Here is a 20,167-nt window from a genome sequence, read left to right on the forward strand (position 1 = left end):
CGAGTTTTTCTTAGGACAAAATGTTGAAAAGCAAACCAACGTTGGCCGAAAAGCTAAAACCAAAAAGCCAAAATCCAACAAACAACACCAAGACGACATCGAAGTATTGGACTCGGCCTCCGAAGACAAACAGATAACGAGTCCAGATAACACCGCACAAACGAAATTAATAGCGTCGGAGTTCTTTAATGGTATAATTGTCAATACGCAAAATCTCACATCTGAAAGAATTGTAAATAGAACCAACGATTTCGCCAAGTCTAGAGATTTATTCCTAAATGAAAATGTGCGTATGGAAGAGAATCCAGTCGTTCGAAAACTGGAAGAAGAAGGTCATTCCATAACCGCTTATTCCGGTAATAACACTCTTGTAATGCAAGTTTTAAACAAATTCAAAACATCATGGTAACATTTATTTTTATTTTTAAATCAATACATTAATAATGATCATTTTTACTTAAATTTTTATTAATTACTTCAGGTTCTGTTTAGATATTGAGAATATATTTTCAACGGAAAGCTTCATATGTGAAGAAAGCGATGATTTTGATTCGAAAATATTGACGGAATTTGTACCTCCACAAGATTTCAAAAACAAAACTAATGGCAATGTTTGCAAAAGTATTGTTGTTGAAATTGATTTTGACTGTATTAAGTTTATCCACCATTCCTTATTCTCAGTGGAACAAGTATTTGAAAAACAGTTGGTAAAAATGCACAATTCAATTGCAAATATTGCAAATGATATTAAAGATATGCAGAATTCGTTAGAAGAATTACAGAATAGAAAACGTGACATTCTTCAGAGCATAACATCGCCTAATAAAGAAAACAAAAAGATATACAATGACAAGGAATTTTGTGAATGTGTCAATGAAATTAAGAAAATTAGTTGTTTGTATTATCAAAAGTGCACAGAGGAACGCAAAATAGAGAAAAATATCATACTCTTGTGGAAAAATATTAAGTACATACGGAAAAAGCTCGGAATCAACAATACCGGTTTGGTATTGTCTGTGAGAAAAATTGACATGGAAATCGACGATGCTAATAAAATATGGGAAGAAAGTATCGAATTAGAAGTGAACAATGCAATAGACGAATTAAAATGTGAATATTATCAAAAAAAGAAGAAATACAACGAACAATCTAAAAAGCTCAAACAGTCCGGTACAAATGGTAAGTCGTTGAAAAAGCCAACTCTCGATGTAGACGAAGATAATCTGAGAGAACGTATAGAAAAGAAATTGTCACAAGCACTTCGACAGCCTCAAGAGCCCATTCTTTCATTTGACATACAATCAGTACCTAAAGATATAACGGCAACTCCTAAAGAAGCGGATGAAATCGGCAGAAGAAGCGACGTTAATAAAACAAAGGTGTTCATTAAAATTTACGTCAATCACAGGGAAGTTTGTAAAACGAATACATTTCAATTGGAGCAAAATTTTACAATCAACATATCTGAAAAATATACCATCCATTTAAATGAGAATATATTCTCATTGAAAATAATGGTATTTGAAAAGCTATCCATACTACCTTCGCATCTATGTTACGAAATCATAATACCTATAGAAAAAAGCTCGGGAAAAACCATATACAATTTTAACAATGAAATGAGCAAATTTTACAATCACAGCGGAGTCGGTAGCGGAAGTTCGATGTCAAATTTAATCTTAAAAAAATATCCGAAATTGGAAATCCCAGATTTACAACCGAATACAACTTTAATATACGAAGGCGAACTGCATATGCAGTTAACTTTAAATAGAAAATCAGAACAGAATAAGTTTTCAAACAAAAACGACAAAGAGAATTTAAAATTGGATATAAAAACATTAATAGGAGACTCTCTGGATCCTAACAATCCTGAAAACATGCATATTTCACATTATTTTGACGACGATGCAAAAGGATTCTATTTGAATTCACACATATATATGGACTTTGTTAGGAATGTCCGCTATGGAAAGAGCATTCAGGAGAGTTTGACGTCGATCAAGAACAGAGTCGGAGACCAATTGTCATCGCCGAGGAGAGATCAACTGTCAATTTTATCAGGAGGCAGAAATTCCCTGCAGATAGCTACGCCTAAGAGCGTTAACGCCATAGACACCATAAACATCCATCGAAAGAACGGCGTTAAAAAGCTTCAATCTATAAACAATTACATCTTCCGACATATCAAAGATGAAAAAGAAAAGAAATTGAGCGACATATTAACCGACGTTCACTATCCATCCATTAAGTATGAAAATAAATCATATAATACATTTGATATATTACATATTTACACATTTTATGTGCAGAACTTTAACCGTCAACGTGCTGGATCCAAAAACGCCACTATTTCACCAATCACGACAATCGAGTCCGACAGTTCAAGAACAGAGAAACGAATCAAAGGATTATTTGTTGAAAATTTGCATATTTAAAGCTTTTCATTTACCAAATCGACTTGAAAGTGAATCACAATCCCCGCAAAATACCAACGAAGAAGGTTCTTAGTCAAATTGAATGATATATCATCATTCGATAACCTTTTACAATTCATTACAATTTCAGGTCTGCTTAAAATGGTCAACTTAAGACCTTACATTTATGTGAACTGTCAAGGACAAACGCGCAGAACTTCAACAGTTATAGGAAACAGTCCTACATGGAATGAACAGATGAATTTTTCCATCAAGTAATAAAAAGGTAAATGGTAAATTTATTGATCATAGTCATCATATTATATTTATCATCGTTTCAGACACAATCCTTTGACGACGATAACATTCCATTTGTGCGATGAAATAGTTGAAAACATGTTGATCGATGATCGATTGGAAGAATCGACGTTACATTATCAATTCAGCGCTCATTGGTTAGCTTCTTTGAAAATTCCTCTTGCAAATGTGACTTCTCAAAATAAGGTTTGCTTTTACATTTATAAAACGTATGTAAATACATATTTGTAATGTTCATAGCCATTTATGTATATTTAAATTTAGGTTGAAGGTACTTTCCTAATGCAATGTCCGACGGAACTGCTCGGATATAAATTTAATTTCGATGAAAAATATCCAGCGTCGCACGTATCGTATGACAGTTTGAAGAAAGAACAGTCTCCGAAGCAAAAAGAAGAAATATTCCTAAGCATGTACCTCGAGATCTTTCCTAACTACCGAGAGGCACCGCAAATTCAGCTCTATAAAAAGCTCAATTCGAATGAAATAGATTTAATGCTCCAGCATCTGAATTGCTTCAGCGAAACTTACTTGGCACAATTTTCCAATAGGAAACTAAACATACTCGTCATCGACTCAGGCGGTAAGAACATCTGCATTACGAGGTTCTTTCAACCGATTCCGATGTTTCAATTCAACGAGTGCTTGAAGACGATATTTGAATCGACACCGAGGGACAATTCGTCGTCGAAGAGTTCGAGCTTTAGAAAGAAACTGCTCAAAACGGAGGAAATGCCGAGGACGATTCAATCAATGCTATCTACAAACTTAAACGTCAAAAGGCAATCTATACCGACTAAAGAAAGCTTCGAAATGAAAACCATAGATGACAATTCAATCACCGACGAGCTGACTTTAGCAATGAAGATGCAAATATGTGTCAGATTCGTAGCTATGATACCTCTGCATAACACACAGCTGATGCACAATCAATTCGTTGTTCTCTCGGCAGCTGTAAGTGTTGCCATTTCTATTTTATACAAAGTATATAAGTTTTGTAATGTTTAGTTATATTTCAGCAAGTGCTCAAACTCTCATACGGTACAATGATTGATCATACAGTACTCCTCATGGGGTATTTCATGGAATTGGGAATAGAATGCTGGTGTGTGGCAGGTTACGGCCTACCACGAGGCTACTCAACATACATTCTAGCTAAAGAAAACGCAACGACGAATGAAATCGTCTTAAAATCAAACTTCAAAAGCGTCGCCAAGTCGAAAAGTTGGAGAAATGTCATTTTCGACGCTACCTCGGGAAAAAAATTCGATGTCAAAGATCCATTCTGTCCATTGCAAAAGGTCCACTTTATCTGCAACAATGAAAACGTTAGTGCTTCTGAAATTGTATAATCATGATTATTTGGTTGATGTTTACAAGTCAAATATTGTATTGTATATGTAGATATGGGCCAACGTACAAATTGAAGAAAGGTGCAGTTTGATTAGGTTCAATTTGAAGAATGCTTCTGATTGGAGGCCCGTTTTCCAAAAAGATAGTTTGGTTTCTTGTCCGGGACCACTTCCCAATACAACGTCCGAGACATCGATGGATTCTCCGTTATATACATACGACGAGGGTATCGTCCATCAGCTGAGAGATATGCTGGAAGATAAAATCGTACATAAGATACAAAAGTGGCGCGCGCACAGGAAAACTACTTGGAATAGGTATAAAATCATACTTAGTACTGTGGAAAGGATCCGAGCCATAAAATTATAATATTTCGTTAAGTTCTTTCCGCACAATGTAAACGCAACGTTATAAAATTTGGTAGCAACAATGTGCGATCGTAAAATTTTACAAGTTTGCTTTTCGATTGTACAAACAAGATTCGGCGAATTGGTGCCCAAAATATTACGCACGTTGTAAAAGTAATAGCTTGACCTATTTCACGTTACAGGTATTGTGGAAAAATATTGAGAGACTCGTTGCCGGTTTGGGAAAAGTGGTGTTTGAACACGGCCACGATGAGACCGAAGTACAGCAGCCAATTGCAACAGCTGATGCTGGCTTATGAGGTGAGAGACACAGAAGTGAAGTCGGCCGACAAATGAAACACTGAGTGATGCTTTCCTTTTTTATTTATTTTTTTCAGATTTATGGATTTCCCTTAAATCTATCTTACACTACAATCGGTGACATTGTGTCAACAGTCAAAGGAACACAATTACATTTGAATGAGCATTCTGACGTTGAGTTTGCATTGGGAGTGGAAATATTTTCGTATCCTAATTTCGTTTACAGCGTTTGGATATATCTTGCATCAATTATTAAAAAATAAAGTGTTCTCAGACACGTAGAAAAGCACATATTATATATATATATATATATATATATATATATATATATATATATATATATATATATATTCAACATGTGTGGTCGTTTTAAAAAACAATTATTCGAGATATTTTTAGCGTATAAATAAGTTTGTTGATCTTTGTAATTGGTTTAAGTTTTAAATAGAAAACAATCTACGAGAATTTCACGACTATATCTTAACAGAAGTAATTATTTATTTTTTTGTCTTAATAGGCGATACAGATATCAAAATTTTGAAAGATTCCTATTTTAAGTGTAGTCAATGCTAAATTTGATTATGCATTCTGTTGAGTTGAATTGAAATGAGTGCAAATATTCTACTTCTGTGTACATGACAGTATGTAGCCAGGATGAAATAAAAAACGTTAAATATTATCATTATAATTACTACATCATATAAAAGCTTACTATTAAATCACAAGTACAAATTTTAAAAAATCAATAAGTAATTGGCATACTTCAAAAAGTTAACTTTCAAGTGTCATTATGTTATTTTAGAAAAAAATTCATGTGCAATGAAAATATTGATTGCAACGATCGATCCAACTGTGACTGCAAAATAGTATTATAAAATATATAAAAGTATAGCAAATATTGTAAAAAATATCCAAAAATTCTCTCGTCTTCTGTTTTTGCGATGGAAACTTTTGATATGTCTTGCAATATGAAACGGCTACTTCTAAATAAGATAAAATTAAAATTACAAAAATCTTAAAGCACCTACATATAAGTACATACCGTTTATTGTATTTAGTGTGAATGCCTGGAACACATCGATTTGAGATTCATAAAATTCCTTAGTTTCACAATCCAATTCAATTACAAACTGAAAGACGTACAGTGTGACTCAACGAGTGATGTTTTCTATCAACATTGGATTACATATCAATTTTCCTTGACAAAAAAAAAATACATATAGGTATATTTACATTCAATTTTTCTAATTTGCAAAATGAAGCAATTAAAGACGACAGTGAACCGTGCCAAATTGAGTGTTAGAATCAAAATTCTTTAATACTGTCACAAACTTCATTATTGTTCTAGGAATCGTTAATACTGTGAAAAGTTATGCATCAAATAATTACATTCACGATTAATGTATTACCATTCTTTGTATAATCATATAGATATTTGATATCTAAATATACATACATATGTATATATTGTATATAAACCAATTCTTACAAGATTATCCTAATATAACCGACGATGATACAGAGCACCAATAAGTTAATATTTAGTAATTATTATTGAAAAATTAAAAAGTACAAATCGTCTGAAAACCCTCATTTCACATTTCAATCCAATCAATGTGCAAAGAAATCAAATGACATTTACAAATAATCACATTATATTATATGCAACTGCCAAAGACGCAACTTCAGCATATAATGGCAAACTTCGTATCTTAAGCATTTTCACAATAAAAAATTTCTGACAAAAATAAAATGATACGTTACAAACAAATCTTTTATTGCATGTATACATTCTTATAATATAATGCAAATATGCATTTTTTAATGTAGACCGATACTTTCATGTTAAATAAATAAGGAAAAAAAATAATTCCAGCAAAATTTGATTGTTTTTTTTTAAATATCAAAACCTACAAATTAATTGCAATTATTAAAATGTTTTAAATTAAAAAAAAATGATTGTTCAAATGGCAATTTACACTCAGTTACACTCAAATTTATTTATTTTTATGTGTATAATATTGCTATGTTACATATGTGTATATATATATATATATATATATATATATATATATGAAAAAATCAAATCTGTTTCGACATTTTAAATTACTTACAATTAAAATGACCAAAAAATAAATTACCATAGAAATCGACTCTTTTCGAGCAGCGGACACAATTCGACCGCACTGGCGCCGAACCGTAATTTATCTCTCATACATAAATTTGTCGACGAAACAAAGATGGCGAACCAAACTCGATGAAAAAGTCGACGTTAATAACATATACCATTACAATTAGATTATAATTATTTAATCATATTTGAATTCAAATCTAATCTAAGGCGACTGTGGGTCGACGAAACTCTGCTCACAGAAGTACGTAGCTATCAAATTGTAAAAATAAAATCTCCATCGACGGCAGACAGCTTCTCAGTATACGAGATGAAAGCATTACAAAACGGTAAATAATAATAGAAAAAAAAAGACAAAAATCAATTGCAATACGAAAGATAACTATTTACGTACGTAAAATACATATTATTATCATTATACATATATATATAGTACACATGGGATGCGTATACACGAAATAAAAATTTGACTTATGTAGTACGATGCTAATACTAAGTTGGAGAAGTCGGACTCGTCCGAGAACGCCTCAACTGTTGGATATAATGCCGCTGAATCGGCTTATGGAGTGCAAGTTGCGCCAAAGCATCGTCGATTGAGAACCACTGTCTTTTTCGACCCATCTGCCGCGAGTCTTCCCATTCGGCTAACTCTTCCGTGACCATCATCACGTATACTTCCGTACGGTGCTTATGCTCGCAGTTCTGAAACAGACATACAAATAGATGAAAAAAAGCCATATTAAATCTCATATATAATGATGCGAGCTGCAGGCCCTTTATGGACAAGGATCGCAGAAGAGAAAGGAATATGGAAAGGTCTGGAGGAGGCCTATGTGTCATCAGGACACCCTGAACACAGCAATAAAGGCTTTGAAATCTGAATAATGATGTGAATAAAGAACATATATTCATGGAAGCATCCCTGATTGTAGTGTTTTAACCAGCATAATAGACTGTTGGTTAGCATATAATTAGGGTTTCTGGACTCGACTCGACCCGGCCGGGTAACGACTTAAAACCCGGATTCGGGATGTGGGCTTCAAAACCCGCCGTATCTGGATATGTAAAATTTCAACATGATTTTCAGTTGATACATTGAAAATATCCAAATATGTATGTGTTATTTATATGTAGATTCTGCGTGTACATGATTCATATATGACCTTATTTGTTCGAGAACTTAATTTTACTACTTGTGAGTTCTGAGAAAACTACTAACAATGGAACGGATTTTGCAAATACTGAAAATAAACACCGAAAACGATACGCGTACCGAAATTTGGTTAAAATATATGTGTACATATATTTTTAGAATTTTGCCTTAGACTACTCTAAGACTTAAGAGTGTAGACATTGTTTCAACATTTTCATCATCATCATCATAACAGATTTCGTTAACGGTAAGTACTTTACTTAAATTATTTCTTGTAATTCTGGTTCAAGTTCAAATCCCACTGGTTTCTTATAGCCAGCCATTGGATTTGTGACTCCAGGTCAATCGTTTCTCATCAGAATTTGCCAATTTATCTGATTTTCATTGAAACGATTCCAAAAAATTGACAACCTTACCCATTTTCTTCCCAAATCTCGAGTTTTCAGCAATCTCGAATTTCGCTGAATTGTATACAATGCTGCAAATTTACAAATTTGACCATAGATGTCACTGTGTATATTAATTGATATGTATTTATGTACTTTGTACTGATAATATTTGATGTATAATGTTTCTGGCAAGGAAGGCGCATTGGGGTTACATGTTAGGCCTTCCTGGTATTAAAGATAAAATAAAAAATGTACGTTTACACAGCCGATGTCCGAATTTTGTAATCGTTTCATTTTCAGACAATGGGCAAAACAAACTGGTACAATTCGTAGTTAAACAATCGTGTTTGTTCATGATAAGTTTCAAACTTGCATAGAATACATTGTTAGTGTTTTCACATTGGAACATTGTCGTTTTATTTATCTTTCTGATAGGCAACATATCTCATTTAAAACCGCATGTGAAAGTGAATTACAATTTATCTCGCAGAACTATAATTTGACCTCAAATAAATAAATGGATCTAAGGAGACTTCGGAAAATTTTCATTCATGATTTGAAATACTTATAAATCAATGTATATATTTTGAACGACTGAAACATTCACAGTGGATATAAGTCCAGTACAATCTTTTGAAATTAGTCAATTTCATTTAGAAATTCGTCAATTACAATTAGCATTTCCAAATAAGAGCATTGCGAAAAGTTCATACAAAATAGAAAGTCGATAAATTGAGACACAATTATAATGTCAACATGTGGAAGCATACATATTTGTATGAGCGATATTTAAATTTAATTTCTAATTTACATTCTCTTTACTTTGTGGATGTACATAATAGGATCTGCATTGAATTCTGGATATTCAATTTATCCATAATATTGAGACCGTTAAAAAAGTACTACCGTTAAAATAAATAAAAAAAGAGGCCCGTGTTTAAACTAATATTGACCATTCATAAGTTTACTTTAGGCACGTGAAACGGGCCACACAAAACTTTCATGAATCTAACATAGATTAATACGAAAGTTAACCCTTTGAGTGCCGATGTATTTTCTGTTGAAAGCCCGCCATGCTGAAATTTTCGTCAACATTTCCAACTAGAATTATTTAGAAATCCAATAGAAATAGAAAGCAGGTATAAAAATAGTAGCTAATCCAAACAAACCCTAGATAACTACCGCCAAGGATTTCGAGTTTTGTAAAAGTGTGTTAAGACTCTCTAATATATCTTGCAACAATATAAAATAAACAAAAGAAGTCTATTAATGAATGTATTTTTCCAAAACTAGTTCCGTTTTCTTCATTGTTGTTAAAATGTAATTAATGGTCACAATCTAAATGCCAGACCACAATCTAAAATACTCATCAATTAGGGATTTCCATAGAGAAATTCTGCTATAGTTATAAATTCAGAAATTCCGGTACAAACCAGTCTTTATAAACATTGACATGGATTACACGACCCATGTTCAATGCATTTTTTTTCAATGCTATCTGCAAAGGCTTAGCTGGTAGTATTCTTGTTTATTTTTAACATACTCAAAAAACAACGCTGATCGGCGTATTTTAGGCTCATGGACTTGTTGGCAAAGGCTTAACATTTCAAACTCATCGAATCCTTGTAAAGTTTTATACGTCGAAGAGTAATAAATGATAAGCTGGAAATGTTACATCTGAGCTTAACATATGTTGGCTATCGGTGAGTAATTACACTAAATAAATTGAGTAAAAAATTTTCAAATTTACGATATGAACGTGAAACAAAGTCAGGGTAGACTCTACTTGAGACTCAATTCTATAAATCGTCTCCTCATATTCTAAAATGTTACATTCGCCTCATCTTATCAAAATCTTATACCCATATATATACTAACTTGAAATAACTGCATATTATAAATAATATTCCATTAGTTACAGACATTACTAACAAACTAAGCAGTAGATTCTATTACAGAATCTCTAATAACCAAACTAACACACTTGTGAAGAGTCTCGGTTATTACAACAAAATATCTATACCCTTCAGGTATAACACACAGATTACTTAAACACAATCTGTTTTAGATCGTCGACTTTAGACAGTATTTAATTAATATTATGTATTAGATGTATGCGCATGTGGACCGATATGAGCGCCGAAGAGCTGTTCCGAGCCGCTGAAGACCGATGCGGATATATTCAAATAATCGACGAGGTGGTCGCCAACGTCCGGATGTGGACAAGACATTAACAAGAACAAGATTAGATGTATTATGAGCATTTATAAGAATTGTAAATAGGTTTTTGAGCTCTATTATGCTGTACATTAATATTAGAATAATATAATACTATGATAACGAACAAAATTAAATTAAAATTGTAAAATAGAAAATGATCAGCAGATCAGTATAGCTATTAAAATAGATATAAGATGTATTGTGAACCGAACCAAAATTATTTTTTAATAAGGTTGTATACGGCTCGGGACGAAGACATGGATTAAACGTACACCTCACAATGGCGTACTTTAATTAGTGATTGGCAAAGTTAAAAGGGGCGCACTTTCCCTTGCAAAATTGCATCAATATGGGCATTAGTTTCACATGGATCAGATAAAAGATTAGAAATAGGAGAAGGTGGTGGTGGTGGTGTTGGAGTGTGGCAGTACTTCGAAGACTCCGAGGCAGCGTCCCAGGCGGCCGAGCACTCCGGCCTCCTCGAGCACCTCTCGGGTAGCGGTGGCCGGCGGCTCCTCGTCCGGCTCCACGCCGCCACCCGGCACGATCCACTTGTCGGGCCGGCGAGACGACGACACCAGCAGCACCTGCCAATCACAAATCGCAAATCGGTGTTATACTCACAATGATACAGTGGATGATATATGGTATGTGGTGTGTGGTGGGGTGGGGTGGGGTGGGGTGTATAGAAACCTCTGTCTCCTGGTCGGTGCGGACACAGATACAAGCGGCCCTCCTGCGGAAGCCATCTTCGTCGTACATCCGCGTCGAGTTGGGTTTCTCCTTCACCATGACAGCGGCTGGCGGTCGAGTGTTGAGCGTTGAGCGTTGAGCGTTGAGTGTTGAGTGTCGAGTGTCGAGCGTCGAGTGTTGACTGTCGACCGGCGACCGGCGACCGGCGACCGCTCCCCTCCCCTCTCCTCTCCTCTAGGGCTCCGCTCCCCGCAGCTCCCCTCGGCTACCGCACAAACATGCCAGGGGGCGGGTGCGCAAGTGTCGCTCGCGGATCGCCGATGCCGACTGGCGAGAGGCGAGAGGAGAGAAGCGAAAAGCAAGTAGCGACTGCTGACTGCCGATCGCCGGCTCACGCACACTCCCAGCCGCTCCCTACACGGACACGCTCTACTTCTGCCGCTCCACGCACACACACAAGCGCTGCCGGCGGAGGCGCTCGCGGTCCAAACCCCACTATTAGCGGCCATTTTCAAAGTTGCTGTTTTTTCTGGTAGTGGTAGTTTTTTAACATTTCTGTGACGACTGATCCGAACGAATGGAGAAAGTGAAGACAGGGAAGGTATGTGGACCATATCCCGGCCTATTGAAATACAATTGTGGGTATGTAGGCGGGGTACTGTGTGTTAACCGTATCCCGGCCTAACGAAACACTGTTGTGCTTGTTTTAATAAAGTTTTATTGTTTGCCTAATTATTGTACAAAGGTATTATATTTGGGCAAAAGTATGTCGTTCAGCGGTCTCTGGATATGGTAGAGTGTCGCTGGCTCGTCGTTCGGCTATGTTCAGAAGGTCTCTGGATGCGGCAGTGTGTTGCTGGCTCGGCGTTCGGCTATGCTCAGAAGGTCTCTGGATGCGGCAGTGTGTTGCTGGCTCGTCGTTCGGCTATGTTCAGAAGGTTTCTGGATGCGGCAGTGTGTTGCTGGCTCGGCGTTCGGCTATGCTCAGAAGGTCTCTGGATGCGGCAGTGTGTTGCTGGCTCGGCGTTCGGCTATGTTCAGAAGGTCTCTGGATGCGGCAGTGTGTTGCTGGCTCGTCGTTCGGCTATGTTCAGAAGGTTTCTGGATGCGGCAGTGTGTTGCTGGCTCGGCGTTCGGCTATGTTCAAATATATATATATATAAGCCAGCAGCGTGGCTCGGTCGTTAAGCTTCTGCTTAACACTGAGAGGCGCCGAGTTCGATCCCTTGAGCTGACCTCGATTGAAAATAATTTTTCTGAGTATATCTGTAATGCTGCTGGTCAGACCAGGATTTGTGACTCCTGGTTGATCGTTTCCTATCAGAGTTTGCCAATTTTCTCTGATTTCATTGTTGAAACGATTCCCGATTAAAAATTGGCTAAAAATCCTTCCTACCCACTATGTCACCACTATTAGAGTATGATTAATGTAAATATTACAATAAAAATGTATGTACAATTCATAGATGTCTCGTTAATTGTCGAGTTTAAGTCAGTGTCTCGTAATTTAGCGACTTATATAATAAAAAAATGCTGTATTGTTTGTAATTTGGCCAGGAAGGCGCATTGGGGTTTACCTGTAATGCCTTCCTGGTATGAAATAAAATAAAATAAAAAATAATGTTCAGAAGGTCTCTGGATGCGGCAGTGTGTTGCTGGCTCGGCGTTCGGCTATGTTCAGAAGGTCTCTGGATGCGGTAGTGTGTTGCTGGCTCGTTCGGCTGGTTGATCTTCCAAGTCCGCGTAGTGTAGTGGTGGCAGGTCAGGAGCTGGGTGTCGACTGGTATGCTGTTGTGTGTCGACGCTTGCTGCTGTGGGTCGACTGGCGTTGTTTGGGTTGTACCTCCTTTTATAGTGTTTCTGGAATCACCTGACCCATGGTGGTGGTTGTTGATGCGTAAGCGAGGAATGTGCTTTTGTCGAGGGGTAGAATTTTCTGGAACGATTGGCGCCGTTCCGCTCGATGTAGTTTAATGGCTGCAGGTGTGCTTCGACTGGTTTTGTTCCGCTCGAGTGTGAGGGGTGGAACTGTCTCGAAGGTTTTGGCACCGTTCCGCTTGAGTTTAATATAATGGCTGCAGGTGTGCTTCGACTGGTTTTGTTCCGCTCGAGTGTGAGGGGTGGAACTGTCTCGAAGGTTTTGGGAATGTATTCTGCGTCGCAGTAAATGTTTTGATGAATGTGACGAGATTCCCACAGGTAAAAATCGAAATTCTCGACAGGGCGGACCAGAGAAATGTAATATTGTGGCGGCTCGCTATACGACATGGTCGAGTTTGGTCACCTTCCTGCGAGTGGAGACTTCCTAACTCGATTGTGTTCGGAGTTAGCTACCTCACTCTGGATTCAGCTGTCATAAATAAAACACGTGCATTAACATGCCAGTCGTCTCGTTCGTTCATCCTCCATAATTTCAACGGGTGGTTTCGAAAAGGAATTGAAACACGAATAAGAATAAAGTTATATGTAGTATTATGGCGGCTCGCTTATACGACATGGTCGAGTTTGGTTGCCTTCCTGCGAGTGGGGACCAACCCGGCTGGGTTCGGAGAGCCGCTACTCACTCTGTCTTCAGCTGTCATATAATAAACACGTGCATTAACATGCCAGTCGTCTCATTCGTTCATCCTCCATACTGGTGACCCCCGACATCGAGCCACGCAGCCTCGATCAATTTCAACATGCCGCTCATCCCTGCCTCGCCGAGCCGGGCGGGAGAAGCTACCCGCCGCGCCCCCATCGCCATCAACACGCGTCGCGGCTCGCGGGTGACAATAAACGAGCAGACACGGCTACCTACCTACCTACCTACCTGGAGTCCAGCCACAACGTCGATGACAGGTGCTTAAAAAATGGGGGAGCGAATGAGACGACGATCTTGACAGCTGGATGTGGAGTCATGTGCGATCCACTACACATAGAACGGTCATCCAGCACCACAAGACATACACCACCTCAGCACCATCATCATCATCAAGGCCCCGTCCGTCCCCACGAGCGTCGTCACGCCGAGACGGGCGGTAGCGCTACAACACCTCCACGAGCTACAACGACTCACAGTCCAGCTCGGAGTATCATCAACCACATCGATGCCCCTGCCGCCCCAGCCACCCCACCAACCGACATCAGCCTCGGAAGAGCGGCGCCGCCGCAGCATCGCATCGGCGCGACCATCGGACCAGCCACCGTCCTGCTCGCGACGTTACCGCCCTCGAATGTACCGACCATTCAGGGCGGTACACCTACACAGCGGATGACCCACGTCAACAATTTTTTTCTCCCCACTCAATAATTTTTTCTCTATTGTAAAATTTGTTTCTTTGTAATTTTGGTATCGCTGATGCTGGGGGGGGAGTGATGTGGCGGCTCGCTTATACGACATGGACGAGTTTGGTTGCCTTCCTGCGAGTGGGGACCAACCCGGCTGGGTTCGGAGAGCCACTACTCACTCTGTCTTCAGCTGTCATAAAATAAACACGTGCATTAACATGCCAGTCGTCTCATTCGTTCATCCTCCATATAATATTGTGGCGGCTCGCTATACGACATGGTCGAGTTTGATCACCTTCCTGCGAGTGGAGACTTCCTAACTCGATTGTGTTCGGAGTTAGCTACCTCACTCTGGATTCAGCTGTCATAAATAAAACACGTGCATTAACATGCCAGTCGTCTCATTCGTTCATCCCCCATAATTTCAACGGGTGGTTTCGAAAAGGAATTGAAACGCGAATAAGAATAAAGTTATATGTAGTATGTATAAAGTGACCATACGTCCCGTTTTGAACAGGACCGTCCCGTTGTCCCCAAGCACAGCTTCGGGACGTCGAAATGTCCCGGTCCACAAGTTGTGGACAACCGAAAAAAGTCTCAGTTCTTAAAGCAATGTTGTTAATTAAAATCAATTTTAAGAAATCCTGCCAAGAATTTCATTCTTATTTAAAAGCAAATTCATTCTAATTTGTTCATTAGAAAAATATAAAACAACATAATTTTTTTATATTTATATTATTCATTCCTGTTCTTTTCTTTTTTACATCAACATTCCTGTTATTTTTATTAATAAATAAAAACTATGAAAAAAGTTGTCTGTTGCTACTTCAATTTCTTCCCGCCCATCAAATTAAACAATCGTGCCTTAACATATCCGTCGGTTCACTCCGTACGCCCCCATACCAACCCGTTCGAAATTATGAATAAATGTGTGTGTGTGCCCTAGGGGCTTCACCCCCCCCCGCGCCCCCGACGCCTCCAGCAGCCTGGGGGCGCACGCGCACGTAATATTAATCGTAATAAAAGTGGCACATTATACACTTAGCAATCCAACCCGTTCGAAATGATGAGTTAATGTGTGTATGTGTGCCTGAGGGCTTCATCCCCCCCCCCCCGCCTCCAACAGCTTAGGGGCTTCGCTCCCCGCGCCCCCGACGCCTCCAGCACTCTGAGTGCTGGAGGCCTGCTGTACCTGGGACACCTGCTGACAGAGAATCTCTCTGATGACCGTGACATCGAAAGACAAAAAAGAGCTATTTGTGTAAGGGCAAATATGCTGGCATGACGGTTTTACCACTCCAGTGTAAAGGTTAAAAGACAATTATTTGTCCTTTTGTACTACTGGAGAATTATGGACCAGATACAAGCGGGAGACGATGAGGAAGATAAAGACACAATATAACAACTGCTACCGTGCTCTCTTCAGGCTATCTAAGGGCTGCAGCGCGTCGCAAATGTCTGTGGATGGGCATGTGCCTCACTTTGAGGCCATTCTCAAGATGAAAGCGGCCTCTCTACGTCTTCGTATATTTTTATCTTCTTATCTGCATTCTTCACTGTATGTTCGATGGATGGAGCTACTCCACTAACCGCCTTAAATGGACATTGAGTTGATTGCTCTTATTATTATTTATTTTTCTTTAAAAAAATTCTTAGTAGTTAGCGTCAAATTATAAATATAATTCATAAAAACTATATAATACATTTTAAGACAAATTAAAGGGTATGATTAAATTATGGGCATGTGTATGGGTAAAATTAAATAGTATGTTTGTTATGAAAGTAGGTGACCTATGTAGTTCAATTAATATTGGTTTTATTATTGGCAACTTAGATTTCAAATCTAAAAAATAAAAAAGCAAATGTAGGTAATTAGAATTTTTAATCAACATACATATATAAAATACTGTCATTTTTATTCATAAATCAATAAATACAATAAAATTTAATTTAATTTTTCACAATATTTTTTAAAATTTGATTTATGATCTTCTTTTAAAAATCGATTCACACCTCTCAATAAATAATGTAAATGTTTATGCGGGAAAAATATTTCATTTAAAGTGGTAATAAATACGGCATAATTTTCTGTACTCTTATAAGTAGACACAGATGACTGAAATAATTTATACATATCTTTTTCTAATGAAGATTTAACACACTTAACAAATTCTAATAAGCTTTCCGGAGCCTTTTTCACATTTATAGAGGAAGTATCTTCTTTATTATCGATTTCAAACTCTAACGGTAGAATTTTCAATTTCTTTCTCTTATTTTTTGGAATCAATTCATTTGTAACCGATTCACTTTTCGTAGTGTTGTCCAAGCTACTAACGGTTAAAACTTTATTATTTGCATCGTTAGACATATCGAGGGCAGAAAATAATTCAGACGCTTTACGGGGACCACTTTCAAGAGCCATCGTTTTCTTTGCATTTCTATAATAATCAATATCACCGACAATCTCATTAGACTTCGGCAAGTTTTGTAATGTGTCAATGTGTGTCCTCTTTTTAGGAACCAAACGAACATTTGTCACAGGTTCCGATGTAGTAGTTTTTGTATATTGTGACATGTCACTAGATGGATGAAGAGGCTTCAATCTTGGCGATGGTAAATTCTTTTCAGCACTTTTGAAAAATCGACAAACCTCACCGACAGTTTCTCCAAACTTAACGCTGGTACTGCAATAGTTTCTAAGCCACGAAGAGAGTTGATTCTTTAAACGATGATTATTAAACCTCGAGTCGCATAGTAATATCGCACCATAATCATTTTTATGTCGAATAACTCTCCCGATGGCTTGATTGACGGCTCTCGAAGCTTCCAAATAATACCAATCGTCACCTGATAAATAATCTTTGTCTTTCAATTTCTGCTCACCTAAATATTTCTTTTTTAGAACTATTCTGGGGTCTTTGAACGGTGGAAAAGGAAGACCTGTAATGACTACAGCTCTTCCGTTCATATCGGCAAAATCCAGTCCTTCGGAAACTTTGCCCCGACACACGGCCATAAAGCAAGCCCCGCGTGAATTAACATCGTTGATCTTATTATAAAACTCGGACATTATTGAATTGAAAGTATCTTTGCGTTGAGGTTCGACATATATGGGTTTAATCTCAGAAATACTTGTCCAGATTCCATTTAGTTGCCACATCTCTTGACATTTGGATAAAATTGGGTACGAAGGAAAAAATACCAATAGTCCGTCTGGCACCACTCGGGTAAAACTTAAAATCGTCCGACCCAATGAAGCGATGTATTTAGGATTATTTCTATTTTCAAAATTAGAATTAAGGATTTGACCGTCTGGACCTTGACTGATGATTTTAACAAATACCTGATTCTCCTTTATAATGTGAGGATTTTCAAGTCGTACATTTATTGGGATTCCAAGTTCAGATATGAGAGGTTTTAACGGGGCTAAAGTTCCACTAGTTAAAATTATACAACGGACTTGTTGATCCAATAGTTGTTTCATTCCAAATCCCGGACTGAAGCACCAATAACTTAATACACGTTCTGAAGATTTTGTAGAGGGCCCTTTAATAACCGACCATGAGTCACTTTTTTTATTAGTCTTTTTCTCTTCAATTTGTACGTGTACTTTATAACAGTCGATTATTCGTTTTCTATAAATAGCAAGATTATTATTAAAAATGATACTAAGCAAATCGGAAAACTTTTGAAGACCAGCCCCTTTTCTTTGAAACGGTGAGGAGCTAGATAACGTTGCTAAATACTGTACTATGTTATCTACAACGGTACAAAGTGCATTCGCATTGCCGTCCGAAACTTGTGCCTTCGATAATAAATCAAAAATATAACTGCCGTCAAAAGTTACTCCATCTCCAGGTGTGACGTTTATATCATCGACAGCTTTTTCTAAAGCGAGAAACACTGTCTTTAACGTGCAAAGATCTTCCGGGGTAAAATCCTTCGGTTGAGAATTATCCAAACCTATTGTAAAATCAGCACCTTCTTCGCTACTTTCCGCCATTAATTTCATTACATGAGTCACTTCTTCAATGCCTAATGCAATATCTGTTGATTTTATCTGCAATGATGCTGAATCTTCGCATATTCGTTCAATATTGTGTGCTTCATCTAAAATCACAACATTGTTAGCCAATTCCACTCCGTTTGAACTGCGAGCTTTTGAATCTAATAAGTAATTGTAAGGCATGAATACTATATCGGCCGCTTGTTTGAGTTCTTTAGCCAGATAATACGGACAACACGACAATCTTTTACCAGTTTTAACCAAATCTTCGATATCCAAAATCGTGTTGTCTCTAATGCTCGAGTCTTCCTTTTTCGATTCGACGTTGTTGTAAAAGTGACACGTCCTGGTCTTGACTTTCGCCTGGCACATGTGAATTTTATTTGCATTGTTGGTCTCCTTGGAGACCTCGGGATGAATGCACATTTGATCTCGGGAGCCCAACACTGCGGCTTTGACGTGTCTGTAGTTCGTTCGTTTCAACTCTTGCATCGCCTGTGACAGCTGAGAATGAGTCCTGGAGGCGTATATTATCTTGGGCAGTCCCCAGCTGTTTGTAGCTTCACCGTTCTTATTCTGTTTCCCCGCTACACTTTTGAGGTTGGTTTTGAGCAGGGAAGCGAACCCGGACGTTGGCATGTCTCCAGCTTGGATGTTTATTTGTATTTGAGCCTTTTTCACCTGAAGCCATGCGAGGGACGAGCACAGAAGGCTTAGGGTTTTTCCAGTTCCAGTGGGCGATTCCAACACACCGTTTGAACCATTTTGAAGACATTCGATGACTTTTTCCATGTAAGCTGTCTGAACGTCATAAGGCTCGAACGGAAATGAAACGGGAATACCCTGGATCATGGAGTCTGACATGGCGAGCAATCGGAGATGACGTTATAAACTGATTGACAAATGACAGCTCATATTGGCGCCAAAAGGAACAGCTGTTTGACAACTGTGGCCGTCACCTATTTAATTACAGCCAGCTTCTGGTTCGGTGATTACTGGTCACAAATTACTCGTCACAAAGTCACTAAAATCTCTATAACAGAACATCTGGCAGCCGAAAAGTCCATCATACTAACGATAACTATCATAGTAACGAGAACTTGAGTGCTAAATATTGTGTATTCGCGATTTTCATGGCAAAAATTGTCTTTGTGACCACCCCAATGTGACGAATAGTCCAATTACCCCAGCTTCTATACAGGTTTTACACTTCAAATTGAACACTTTACAAATCAAATTAAACATTTTACAAATCAAATTAAACATTTTACAAATCAAATTAAACAGTTAAATAGTTTATTCATAGGCTATTTATTTACGCACATAATAATTTAACACATAAATATATATGTACATATCAATAAGGGTTAAGGTCCGTTCATACTGTTACGGGGACGAGTAGGAGATGGTATAGAATAGTCACAGATTTGGTCAAATGATTATATTCTTTAAATAGCAGTAAATATAAACGAGATTAATGTACAAGTTTGTATTACAAGTTACTAGTCTCGATGTCCTACCACAAGTGAAGTTCAATATAACTAACATG

At 37.8% G+C, this 20,167-nt stretch overlaps 3 protein-coding genes across 3 annotated transcripts; 1 reads left to right on the top strand and 2 right to left on the bottom strand.

Annotated features, from left to right (window-relative positions):
• Positions 1-777: 777 nt before the first annotated feature.
• Positions 778-6,766, top strand: Cc2d2a (Coiled-coil and C2 domain containing 2A). Its single transcript, XM_077431238.1, has 10 exons — positions 778-2,251; positions 2,313-2,503; positions 2,569-2,692; positions 2,759-2,921; positions 3,000-3,148; positions 3,257-3,689; positions 3,755-4,063; positions 4,140-4,405; positions 4,639-4,756; positions 4,834-6,766. Exons 1-10 carry the CDS (start codon positions 1,032-1,034, stop codon positions 5,017-5,019), a joined length of 3,159 nt encoding a protein of 1,052 aa, XP_077287364.1. The 5' UTR covers positions 778-1,031; the 3' UTR covers positions 5,020-6,766.
• Aps (diphosphoinositol polyphosphate phosphohydrolase 1 Aps) lies at positions 5,264-11,836 on the bottom strand. The gene is made up of 3 exons (XM_077430966.1): positions 11,343-11,836; positions 11,081-11,236; positions 5,264-7,589 (listed from the first exon to the last, which is right to left on the bottom strand). Exons 1-3 carry the CDS (start codon positions 11,439-11,441, stop codon positions 7,380-7,382), a joined length of 465 nt encoding a protein of 154 aa, XP_077287092.1. The 5' UTR covers positions 11,442-11,836; the 3' UTR covers positions 5,264-7,379.
• A 4,721-nt stretch (positions 11,837-16,557) lies between these two features.
• Positions 16,558-19,583, bottom strand: Rtel1 (Regulator of telomere elongation helicase 1). Its single transcript, XM_077431239.1, has one exon. It carries the CDS (start codon positions 19,480-19,482, stop codon positions 16,558-16,560), a length of 2,925 nt encoding a protein of 974 aa, XP_077287365.1. The 5' UTR covers positions 19,483-19,583.
• Positions 19,584-20,167: the final 584 nt, after the last annotated feature.

This window comes from Arctopsyche grandis, chromosome 5 (genome assembly GCF_051622035.1).
Source record: "Arctopsyche grandis isolate Sample6627 chromosome 5, ASM5162203v2, whole genome shotgun sequence".
NCBI classification, from domain to species: Eukaryota; Metazoa; Arthropoda; class Insecta; order Trichoptera; family Hydropsychidae; genus Arctopsyche; species Arctopsyche grandis.